We start from the raw sequence: 12,143 nt of genomic DNA, 5'->3' as shown, positions 1-12,143 counted from the left end.
CCAGCCTCACTCTTCAGGCTTGGAGCTGGTCACCAGCGGGAATGAAGAAGAAATCTGCCTCAAGGGCCAGGATTGCACAGGGTTTTGGTCTGAAGCATCCTAAGGTCATGAGATTCCCAGTCCAAGTGCCCAGCCTTTCTTACATTTACTAGTATAAGTAGGAGACTAGGAGTCAGGACGCCTGGGTTCTGTTCCAGCTCTGGGTGGGGAGTGACGTCTAGTGGTTAGAGCAGCATGGCTGAGAGTAAGGCTGCGGCTCATTGACTCAAGAAGATGTAAGGCCACTCACACCAGCTTGCTAGAGTGACCTGCAACTGTTCACAGCAAAGGCCTGAGGAAGCAATAACTGCAGGAGGGGGCCAGGAGGGGAATTTCCCCCAACTTCCCATTTCGCAAGTTCCTGAACACCCGCTGAGTAAACAGCAGCTGAGGTAGGGGCCAGAGCCTTCTGGGAGCAGCTGTCTTCTTCCGTCGTGGGAGCTTAAATAAAGCCAGAGCAGATGGGTGGATGGCAGAGGGCACAGGTGGTGAATGTGGCTGCTCTGCGGTGTCTCCAGCACGAATCTTCACTCCCTCAAGGTGAGTAGAGGGTCTGGTAGGGATGAGGGAGATGCTGAGCGGGAGGGGGAGTTCTGCAAAAGGATAGAGCAGGATGCCTGCAGTGCAAGCTTCCCGGCCAGCATGCCTGGGTGCTGTTTTTTGAGTATGGCTGCTAGAGGGGAGCACTGTCCCTGCAGCCCTCAACTGAGAGGAAGGGGCCAGTTATGGTCATCTGTTCCCTGGGAGCTGAGCTGAGACTAGTCACGCTCATTTCTCATATGCTATTGGGCAGTTGTTGGTTACTGCCAGCAGTCACTGCCCTGGAGAGGGAATTCAGTGGTCTCCTCATTCTCTTGATTCACAGTGCCTGTACCTGATTGCATATCCTGGCTACCTCAGGGGACACTGATGGGAAGGAAAGGCATGCTCAGCTACCCTGGAGAGCCTCCTGGCTTTACTTGTGCCTGCACCTTACAGCACAATAGAAATTGGTATTTCTAGAATAGAATTGCTATAAAATGGGTGAACTGGAGTGCCTTGTATTAAATGAGGATATTGATATAATAGGCATCACAGAAACTTGGTGGAATGAAGATAATGGGTGGGATACAGTAATACCAGGGTACAAAATATATCAGAAGGGGGAGTAGCATTATATGTGAAAGAAAACGTAGAATCAAATTAAGTAAAAATCATAAATTAATCAAACTGTATCATAAAATCTCTATAGATAGAAATTCCATGCTCTAATAATAAGAATATAGCGGTAGGGATATATTACCGACCACCTGACCAGGAAGGTGATAGTGACTGTGAAATGCTCAGGGAGACTAGAGAGGCTATTAAAATAAAAAACTCAATGATAATACTAATGTAGGATTTAAATTATCCCCATATTGACTGGGTACATGTCACCTCAGGACGGAATGCAGAGATTAAGTTTCTTGACACCTTAAATGACTGCTTCTTGGAGCAGCTGTTCCTGGAACCCAGCAGAGGAGAGGCAATTCTTGATTTAGTCCTAAGTGGAGCACAGGATCTGGTCCAAGAGGTGCATATAGCTAGACCGCTTGGTAATATTGACCGTAATATAATTAAATGTAATATCCCTGTGGCAGGAAAAACACCACACCAGCCCAACACTGTAGCATTTCATTTCAGAAAGGGGAACTACACAAAAAATGAGGAGGTTAGTTAAACAGAAATTAAAGGGTGCAGCACCAAAAGTGAAATCCCTGCAAGCTTCATAGAAACTTTTTAAAGACACCATAATAGAGGCTCAACTTAAATGTATACCCCAAATTAAAAAACACAGTAAGAGAACCAAAAAAGAGCCACTGTGGCTAAACAACAAAGTAAAAGAATCAGTGAGAAGCAAAAAGGCATCCTTTAAAAAGTAGAAGTAAGTTAAATCCTAGTGAGGAAATAGAAAGGAGCATAAACACTGGCAAATGAAGTGTAAAATACAATTAGGAAGGCCAAAAAAGAATTTGAGGAACAGTTAGCCAAAGACTCAAAAAGTAACAGCAATTTTTTTTAAAGTACATCAGAAGCAAGAAGCCTGCTAAACAACCAGTGGGGTTGTTCAATCAAGGTGCTAAAGGAGCACTCAAGGACGATAAGGCCATTGCAGAGAAACTAAATTAATTCTCTGCATCGGTCTTCACGGCTGAGGCTGTGAGGGAGATTCCCAAACCTGAGACATTCTTTTTAGGTGACAGATCTGAGGAAGTGTCCCAGATTGAGGTATCATTAGAAGAGGTTTTGGAACAAATTGATAAATTAAACAGCAATAAGTCACCAGGACCAGATGGTATTCACCCAAGAGTTCTGAGGGAACTTAAATGTGAAATTGCAGAACTACTAACTGTAGTCTGTAACCTATCATTTAAATCAGCGTCTGTACCAGATGACTGGAGGATAGCAAATGTGACTCCAATTTTTAAAAAAGGGCTCCAGAGGTGATCCCAGCAATTATAAGCTTGTAAACCAGACTTCAGTACCAAGCAAACTGGTTGAAACTGTAATAAAGAACAATATTGTCAGACATACAGATGAACATAATTCGTTGAGGAAGAGTCAACAAATTATGGTTTTAGTAAAGGGAAATCATACCTCACCAATCTACTAGAATTCTTTGAGGGGATCAACAAGCATGTGGACCAAGGGGATCCAGTGGATATAGTGTACTTAGATTTTCAGAAAGCCTTTGACAAGGTCCCTCACCAAAGGCTCTTATGCAAAGTAAGCTGCCATGGGATAAGAGAGAAGGTGCACTCATGGATTGGTAACTGATTAAAAGACAGGAAATAAAGGGTAGGTATAAATGGTCAGTTTTCAGAATGGAGAGGTAAACAGTGGTGTCCCCCAGGGGTATGTACTGGGGCCTGTTCTATTCAATATATTAATAAACGATCTGGAAAAGGGGGTAAACAGTGAGATGGCAAAATTTGCAGATAATACAAAATTACTAAAGATAGTTGAGACCCAGGCAGACTGCAAAGAGCTACAAAAGGATCTCTCAAAACTGGGTGACTGGGCAACAAAATAGCAGATGCAATTTAATATTGATAAATGCAAAGGTAATGCACATTGGAAAGCATAATCCCAACTATACATATAAAATGATGGAGTCTAAATTAGCTGTTACCACTCAAGAGATCCTGGAGTCATTGTGGATAGTTCTCTGAAAATATCCACTCAATGTGCAGTGGCAGTCAAAAAAGCGAACAGAATGCTGAGAATAATTAAGAAAGGGATAGATAATAGGACAGAAAATATCACGTTGCCTCTATATAAATCCATAGTACGCCCACATCTTGAATACCGTGTGCAGATGTTGTTGCCCCATCACGAAAAAGATATATTGGAATTGGAAAAGGTTCAGAAAAGGGCAACAAAATGATCAGGGGTGTGGAACGGCTTCCGTATGAGGAGAGATTAATAAGACTGGGACTTTTCAGCTTGGAAAAGAGATGGCTTGGGGAGATATGATTGAGGTCTATACATTCATGACTGGTGTAGAGAAAGTAGATAAGGAAGTGTTGTTTACCACTTCTTATAACAAAATAACTAGGGGTCACCAAATCATATTAATAGGCAGCAGGTTAAAACAAACAAAAGGAAGTATTTCTTCACACAATGCACAGTCAACCTGTGGAACTCCTTGCCAGAGGATGTTGTGAAGGCCAAGACCATAACAGGGTTCAAAGAAGAACTAGATAAATTAATGGAGGATAGGTCCGTCAATGGCTGTTTGCCAGGATAGGCAGGAATGGGGCATGAGCGACAGGGGATGGATCTTTATGATTTTCTGTTCATTCCTTCTGGGGCACCTGGCACTAGCCACTGTCGAAAGACAGGATTCTGGGCTAGATGTACCTTTGGTCTGACCCAGTAGGGCCATTCTTATATTCTTAAATTGGGAAAGAAAGAGAAGTCAACTGCTTGTGACCCCCAGATTAAGATCTCCTGCCCTGCAACCTGCTCAGGGCAAAGATCACAGACAGACCCCCTTCCACCTTAATTATCTGTATCAAAGTAGTACCTAGGAGCCCCAGTCATGGCCCAGGGCTCCATTGTACCTGGTGCTGTACAAACACCTCACTTGAGACCCTATCCAGCCCACAGAGTCCAGTTACTAGCCCCATAGCATCCGGGGTGGCCCTCTCTCTGCATATTTGACACAAGCCCAGGCTCTTAGTTAGAGGCAGAGCTGCTCAGAAAATGCCAAGTGTCTTTATTATTTTAATAAATTACAGCTCCTGTAGGACATTCTTGTTTCTGTGAGGGAAAAATTAAACCAAGAACAGGGGGCAATTTTTTCCAGTTTTCCCATTTTAAAAATATTGTTTTTCAAAAACCAAAAATTATTACCCAAAAAAACACACTGAAGATGAAAAGTTGATTTTTAACCAAAAGATGAACAACTTTTACCCAAAACCAACATTATTTTACTGAAACATTTTTCAGTTTCCAGGTTTTTTAAATCAGACAAGTGGAAATTTTTCCATGAAATGAAAATTTTCCACAGAGTACTCAGACCTGGACAAAAAGCCATGTTTGGTCAGGAAAAAAAAATGTTTTGACAGAGTCTTACCAGCTGTCATTTATGGGAGACCCTTCTTGCTGTCCCAGGGAGAGGCAGAATCCCACTATCTATGGGTTTTATCTTGCAGCCCATCACAGTGGTGTCTGAGCACCTTCCAGCTAAAATCAATAGCAGTAGCCCAGTCCCCTTTCAGATATCTTGCTATCTCTGTATAACACCAGTCCTCTGGGTGGGTTGTTAGTAGTAGGAATCAAGCCTGGGATCTCAACCAGCCTCATCAACTACTATATATCTCCCAGCCATCACTGTTGGGGGCTAGCATGCCGCACAGAATGGGTGTGGGTTGTACCTGCACTTAGCACCACTAGCAGGCACAGTATAATGTCCCATTACAGGAGTGGGTGCTGTGGAGTAACATCGTTCTTATCCTTTGGCAGGTTTCACTATGCTCAGACATCTTTGGCTCCTAGCGCTCTGGTTGCTGGGTTCTAGTCCTGCCCTGACTGAAGTTCGGAGCTGTCACACCTCCAGGGTCCAGTCTTCAGTGGTCTCCAGCTGCCAAGCTCAACACCATGAGACGCTGCCAGAAATTGACCCATCCACCCAGATCCTTCTGCTGAATTTCAACCTCTTCTCCAACATCTCAGCCTCCTCCTTCCCCAGGCTGGAGAGGCTCAGGAAGCTGTCTCTGGGATGTCAGCTGCGGGGATCACTCTCCATTGGAGAGAAGGCCTTTGAGAAAGTGGCCAATATCACGTTCCTGGACCTCGGGGGCAACAGGAAGCTGAGCCTCCAACCCATGGCCTTGGCTGGCTTGCGGCAGCTGGAGGTGCTCCTGCTGGATGCCAATGGCCTTGATGAGACTGTGCTGGAGGGTGGCTACTTCCAGGATTTAGTGTCCCTCAAAAGGCTGGATCTCACAGGGAATCAGATAAAGAGGCTGAGACCCGATTCCTCTTTCCAAGGCTTGAAGCTGCTGGCTGTCTTCCAGCTCCGGCTTAACAGGATCAAGACAATCTGCGGGGAGGATCTGACCCACCTTGGGGGACGACACCTGTCCCTCCTAGATCTCTCATCCAACCTGCTGTCCTATAGGGACTCTTGGTACAACCATTCTTGCCCCAGTCCCTTCCACAACATCACAGTGGAAACCCTGGATGTCTCCTCCAACCCATGGGATGTGGGTAGTGCTGAACGGTTCTTTAAGGTCATGGCAGGTGCCCAGATATGGCATCTGAGGTTGCAGCACTCGGGGGCCATTGGGAGTGGGTTTGGGTTCAATAACCTGCGGGGCCTCTCTGCCAGCACCTTCTCAGGACTCAGCCAGAGCAGAGTCCTCTCTTTCGACATGTCTCATAGCTTCCTCTCCAAGCTGGGGCCTTTGATTTTCTCGGGTCTCCCTGAGCTGCGTACACTGCGCCTGGCAGCCAATCAGATCCACAAGATCGGTGGGGAGGCCTTTGCTGGACTGCAGCACCTCTGGACCCTGGACCTCTCCCACAATCTGCTGGGGGAGCTGAATATGGAGGTTCTCCAGAGCCTAAGCTCTTCCCCACTGCTGCACCTCAACCTCAAGTCCAACCACATTGGGGCCATCCAGCACAATGCCCTGGAGGGACTGAGGACCCTGCAGACGCTGAATCTGCAAGACAATGCCCTCTCACGCGTGCCGTCAGGGCGGCTCCCTGCCCTGGAGCACCTGCTGCTGGGTCAGAACCGGATCAAGGACGCCTGGGGAATCAGGAAGCTTTCCACGAATCTGACCTTCCTCGACTTGTCTTCCAACCGCATGCAAGACCTGAGAGGGCTCTGGAATGAGCTGAGGGGCATTCCTGCCTTGCAGTTCCTGAACCTTTCACACAACCAGATATCAAGGTGCTCTGAGCATCAGGATAGAGCCATGCCCAGGCACAGCCAGCTCAGGGTGCTGGACCTTTCTGAGAACTCTCTGAATAATGTCTGGAATGCAGGAGGCTGTGTGGATGTCTTCCACCATCTAGACAGGCTGACATTCTTGAATCTCAGCAGAAACAACCTCCAGACCTTACCTGAGGGCCTCTTCCAGGGGCTGGTTTCTCTCCAGACTCTGGACCTATCTGGGAACCTCATGGCCATGCTTCCTGATGGGCTGTTCCGGGACCTGCGCTCCCTGCAGATGCTAGGGCTGCAGGGTAACCCCTTGGTGACCCTGTCACCATCTGTTCTTCAGCCGCTCCAGGCACTAGCATTCCTAAATCTCCAGGAGGTCTCTCTGCTTTGCCACTGCAGCTTGCGGGACCTGGAGGATTGGCTGCACTCCACCAACGTGACCCTGAGTGGTGGGAAGGAAGGGGTTACCTGTATTGTGCCCACCCCTCCCTTCCCAGAAATGCCTCTCCTTTTCTTCATCCAAAGCAGCTGTGTCCAGTAGCACAGCCCATGCTGTGTCCAGCTTTCCCCAGCATAGGATCCCATCTGTGTGGCTTTAAAAGCTGTTCCATATGCTGTGCGCTTGGCACTGAACTGTGATACTTATGCGATCACAGGCAGCGATGCCCAGTCACCTTCAGCTGTGAACCAGTTTCCCAAAGGCATAAGCATGGCCTGGACTACGAGTCAAGGCATCTTGGTTTGACTTCTAGTTCTGGGAGTAGAGTCTAGTAGTTAGAGCAAGGGGCAGGAAGTAGGGTCTAGTGGTTAGAAGGATGGGGGTAGGGTGGGGCTTCAGTTGTATTCCTGGTTCTGGGAGCGGGTTCTCATGAATCAGAATAAGGAGGCTCAGAGTCATGATTCCTGAGATCTATTTCCATTCTGTGAGGTCTAGTGGGTTGGAGCAGAAGGCTGAGAGTCAGGCTCCCTGGTTTCCAGCTCCAAGAGGAGAGAGGTCTAGTGGTTAAAGCAGGGGTGTTGGGAGTCAGGACTCCTGGGTTCTATTCACAGTCTTGCCCCTGGCTGTACAACCCTGTACAACAATTCTCTTTTGCCCATCTTACAGCAGAGGCATTGGGAGAGTTCATAAATCTCTGGGGTGTTATAAAGTGCTCAGTGTCATCACCTTTATTCTTCTAATGCCAGTATAATAGGGCTGAAATCCCTTACAGCTCCTGGCATGGCAGGAACTATGCTTTCTCAACCCTGGAGATTATGGGTACACTGTGGGCATTAGGCAGGGTCTGTTTAGCACAGATGCAGGTTAAATCACTAGCTACACTCAAGTCACTGGAGTCTTGTCTTTCCTAGGGAACAAGGTGTGATTTTAACAAGTATTAGCCCACATCTGTTAACTAACATGTTGAAAACTTAGTGCAGACCAGGTGAAATGCAGTTTTAACACGTTAGCTTGTCAGGGTAAACCCATATTAAACCTACAACCACTTTGTCTATACCAGGATGTTAACGTGTTAAAAACACACCTTTTATCCTTACTTAGACCAAGGGATGCGCCCACCCAAGGAAGTGTTGACATTGTGTTACCGTAGTGCCTAGGGACCTTAGGCAGGTCCCCTTGGTACTCGGTGCTCTACAAACACAGAACAAAAAGTCCCTGCCCCTACTTCAAAAATGACCCACAAGGCAGTGGGCTGGGCAGTGACACAGAAGGCCCGGGTACCTACTCACAGTGCAGTGTGTCACAGTGAGGCTGCGCGGTACTGGCAAAGGCCATGCTGGTGACATTTTAACAGCAGCAGCATATGCTGGCAAAAATAGTATTGGCAAAACTTTCGAGAGTAGATGTGGCCTTAGATTGAAGGCTCTTTGGGGCAGGGACCATCTTTCAGTTCTGCATGTGTACAGCACCTAGCACAATGGGGTCCTGGTCCATGACTGGGACTCTAGAAGCCATCACGATACACAACATAATAACAATGTATGTAAACATGGTTGGGGCTTGTGGACGGGAGCTGGGATTTCGTATGAGTGACATTTCCTAAATGGTCTCTCTCAAATAGCAGTGTTGATTTTTTGTTGTTACCTTTGCTAATAAAACCTCAAATTCTTAAATGCAATTTTAATAGAACACAATGGTCTGGTTTTATAGAACCCTGGAATGTACCAGGGTTGCAGGGAGATCTACAAAGACATGGGAGTACAAGGGTTAAAGAAAGGAGAGGAAAATCAAATGGAGGGAAAACCAGCAGGAGACAGTTTGTCTGTGCAGGAGATCAAGCTTTCTCCGGAGCTGCTCCGAAAATGTGGAACAAAATCCTCTGGGAAACAGGGACCATCCCAACCCTGCTTGACTTCCACTCCTAATGCCAGGCTCACTTTCTGACCAGCCTTCTCGGACATAAACACAGAACAGTGTGGCCACAGGCACAACTCTACCTAAACAAACCACTGCACGCAGGATTCTCCCCCTCGGTGGAGGATAAGAGAAAGAATGGCATCCATGGGGCAGATGTTAGTTGTAGTGCATAATGCAAAGATACTGCAGTGATGAGAGTGGAATAAGAGCCTGTATAGAACAGAAAACCTTCTCTCGCTGCTAAGAATAGGTTCCTCCTATTCAGCCCTGAATTTCTCTCTTGTCAATTTCAGCTACTTGCTCCCAGCTACACCCTTGAATGCCCCTCAACAGCCCCCTGGTTTGTCTCAGCCTTTGTCCCTTTCCATGCCTCTCAGTCAGTTCTAACCCAAGCTTGGACGTAATTAGCAATTTTTATTCTTAACTCCAGAGTCAGTCACTCCAGCCATTTTTGGCCGTTCTTCTCCTAGAACACCTTCCGATCTGACATCATTCTCTCTGGCAGGAAGGGGACCCAGAAGTGAATCGAGTTCCTAGAGCCACATAGAAGGGCTGTCCCTGCCTTGCTTCAGGCCTATTTGGTCCCCCTGCATGCGATGACTCCCCAAAGGGGATCCATCTAGTAAACAGAAGTCCTCCCCCATCTCGGAGGGGAAGGACAAAAAAATCCAACATTGAGATCAAGTAATTCTGAGGAACAACGAATGAAAAAGACAGGATGGGAGTGAGGGTTGTATGTTTACAAGCAAGGTTCCAGAGGGGGACACTGAGTAGAGGACCCTACACAGTGGCCACTACTCCTCAGAAGAGTCCAGGGAGCTAATGGGCACTGCCCAGAGGAACTCTGCTCAGAGACATGAATGGACCAGTGCACAAATTTGAGCCCCACAGTCATGTTTGCAAGGAACACCCCTGTCCCACCCCCTCTTCCTTGGTAGATACATGGCCAACTCCCGGAGGAGGTTGACGAGGAGGTCCTGGGGCTTCACGTGGCCACAGATGGGGAGAGTGTAAATAAAAAGATGAGGGGAAAAGTGAAGCCAGAACCTCAGCAAGAGGCTCTGGAGGAGGCAGGAAAACGGCTGCAAGCTGGTGCACAGTAAATCTGCAGGCCTCAAGGTCTCCCTCTCACCACAAGAAAAACAAGTGTCGGGGAGTCTGGAAACCGCGTCAGCATTGTGTCCATGCTCATGGCTCCATGGAGGAGCTGCCAACCTATGTCCCCAGCGGGCTGTGGAACCAAGGTGGAATACAGGCTGGCCCACTGGGGCTCCTAGCCCTCCACAGATGGCAAAAGGTCCCCCCATTTCATATCAGGGCAGGACACAAAAGTGAAGAAATGGATAGTATGGAGCTCAAGCTTCTGTAGTTGTTCCTGTGATGCAGCTCAGAAGCGGAGCTCATATGGGAGGTTTGAGGCAGCTGGCTTGCAGGGCAAGGGCCAGGGGATACAGGTGGGTGGGGAACACCTTGCTGGAGGACTCACTCAAGGAAAGATATGGAGGCAGGGAGCAGGGCAGCCTTTCCATCCTGAAGCATGAGGTGGGGGACACATGGGGTGAGCAACCCCATATGCTAGGTGAGTGTACAGTATCCACCTAGTCCCGCTGACTGTAGTCCAGGAGGTCTCCGACTTTGATGGTACCGGCTAGGACCAATCTCCTGTGCACTGAGGGCACCTCCACCACCTGTGCCACATGATGTAGACTGTGGAACCAGGGTTCAACAGGGAGTTGACACCCTCAGTAGCCACAATGGACCCAGATGCAGAGGTCAACTTCCAGGCATTGAGGTGGTCCTGGTAAAAGACCAGCAGCTCAGAGGCAACTTGAGGGAGACTCTTGGCTGGGGTTAAAAGAGCTGCCAGTCATATCAGAGCTCTCAGAGGCGTTGGAGGAAGATGTGCCATAACTGGCTCCATGTCGGACTATGAGCTCTAGAAAGGAGCCTCTGCAGAGCCTGAAGACAGAATGTATAAACCTGGCTGTGTATGCACCAGGCCCTACCATTCCTCTTCCAGATGAAGGCTCAGGACACCTGAAGAGACCCAGTGCTTCCCTGGCCAAAAGAACTCCAGGACCTTCCTCTGGAGGTTGGCCAGGGTACCCAGGCATGGACACAGGACTTTGAACCAGTCAGGGGCACTGGAGCCCTCCCAAAAGTGGCTCCCACAGCTGTTGCCAAGGCTCCCTGGCCAGGCTCCATGCTGGCATGGGCGGGGCTGGGGGGTCTCAGGGGGAAGATGAGGGGAAGGGGATGGGGTCTGCACAGGTGAAAAGTGGATGGGCCAGGCCCCACCACTTTGAAAAAGTGGGGGGGGGGCTGCCCCCCAGTTCTGGTGCCTCTGGAGCCAGTGCCAGAGCATGGAAAGGGCCAGCTTGTTAACAATTAGTGCCCTACCCTCAAAGGGGCTCCTAGGAACTACTGCAATACAAACAACAACTGGAGAAAGGTTCAGGAGGGATGGGATTTGGTGTGGCACCAGGGTCTCAGGAACATAAGCCAGGGTCAGGCTGAGGCTACATGCGCACAACCTGACAGCCTCAGAGTAAAGCACTGGCCACTCAGCAGGACTCATCACAGTCTGTTTCCTACCCACAATGCTCTGTTGATAATGAAAGACGGCGTGATGTTGAAAGGTGCATCCCAAGACAATCACAGCCCTAGTTCAAGCCATGGGCTGCCCCATTCAGCCTCCTTTACACTCAAGAGGAAGAGCTATTAAACCCTTCGATGTAGTAAAGACAGCTGCAAACAATGGGGGCGACCCCCAAAAGCGGTACTAGGGCTCTCTTCACTGCTAAAAAGAAGGGTGTGTTTCTACAGTGAGCAAGCTAACAGCTGGGGAATTAGATGGCAGAACATGCACTTGGCACATGGCAGGTAGTGGGACAGATGCCCATTTGTTTTATTTTATTTTTAGACGTGTTGGGATCACTCAGTGGCTCATGACCTCCTGAGGTCCCTTCCAACCCTGATATTCTATGATTCTAAAGACGCCAGGCTCAGGGTTTTGCTTTCCCTTGTCCTGGATACTCAGGGTTGCTGTGTAGAAGCATGAGGCCAAACCTCACTCCTGACACACCTCTTAAAAAAGAGCAATGTGGCCTAGGGCAGGGCTTCTCAAAGTGGTGGTCCACGGACTGGTGCCGGTCCGTGAGCCATCAGCTGCCGGTCCATGGTAAGTTTCATAAGAACATCAAATAAGATATGGCACCGATCCCTGGCACACTGGAAAAAAAACTTGCCAGTCCCCCACATCAGATTGCTTGAGAAGCACTGGCCTAGGGGAAAAGCGCATTGGGCAGGGGCTCAGGAGAGCTACAT

The 12,143-nt window shown here is 48.4% G+C and overlaps 1 protein-coding gene across 1 annotated transcript; it reads left to right on the top strand.

Moving 5' to 3' along the window:
- The first annotated feature begins 232 nt into the window (after positions 1–232).
- Positions 233–8,563, top strand: LOC127054452 (toll-like receptor 5). The gene is made up of 2 exons (XM_050960654.1): positions 233–579; positions 5,029–8,563. Exons 1-2 carry the CDS (start codon positions 501–503, stop codon positions 6,999–7,001), a joined length of 2,052 nt encoding a protein of 683 aa, XP_050816611.1. The 5' UTR covers positions 233–500; the 3' UTR covers positions 7,002–8,563.
- The last annotated feature ends 3,580 nt before the right edge of the window (positions 8,564–12,143 follow it).

The sequence above is a fragment of the Gopherus flavomarginatus genome, chromosome 6, assembly GCF_025201925.1.
Source record: "Gopherus flavomarginatus isolate rGopFla2 chromosome 6, rGopFla2.mat.asm, whole genome shotgun sequence".
Classification (NCBI taxonomy): domain Eukaryota; kingdom Metazoa; phylum Chordata; order Testudines; family Testudinidae; genus Gopherus; species Gopherus flavomarginatus.
Note: the sequence above shows the minus strand (reverse complement) of the source record. Positions and strands in the feature narration are given on the sequence as shown.

Bases quoted from the DNA above. Each gene is read 5' to 3' on its own strand.
- LOC127054452 (XM_050960654.1), top strand. From the start codon at position 501: ATGGGTGGATGGCAGAGGGCACAGGTGGTGAATGTGGCTGCTCTGCGG. The intron at 580-5,028 runs GTGAGTAGAGGG...ATCCTTTGGCAG, and splicing joins CGAATCTTCACTCCCTCAAG to GTTTCACTATGCTCAGACAT.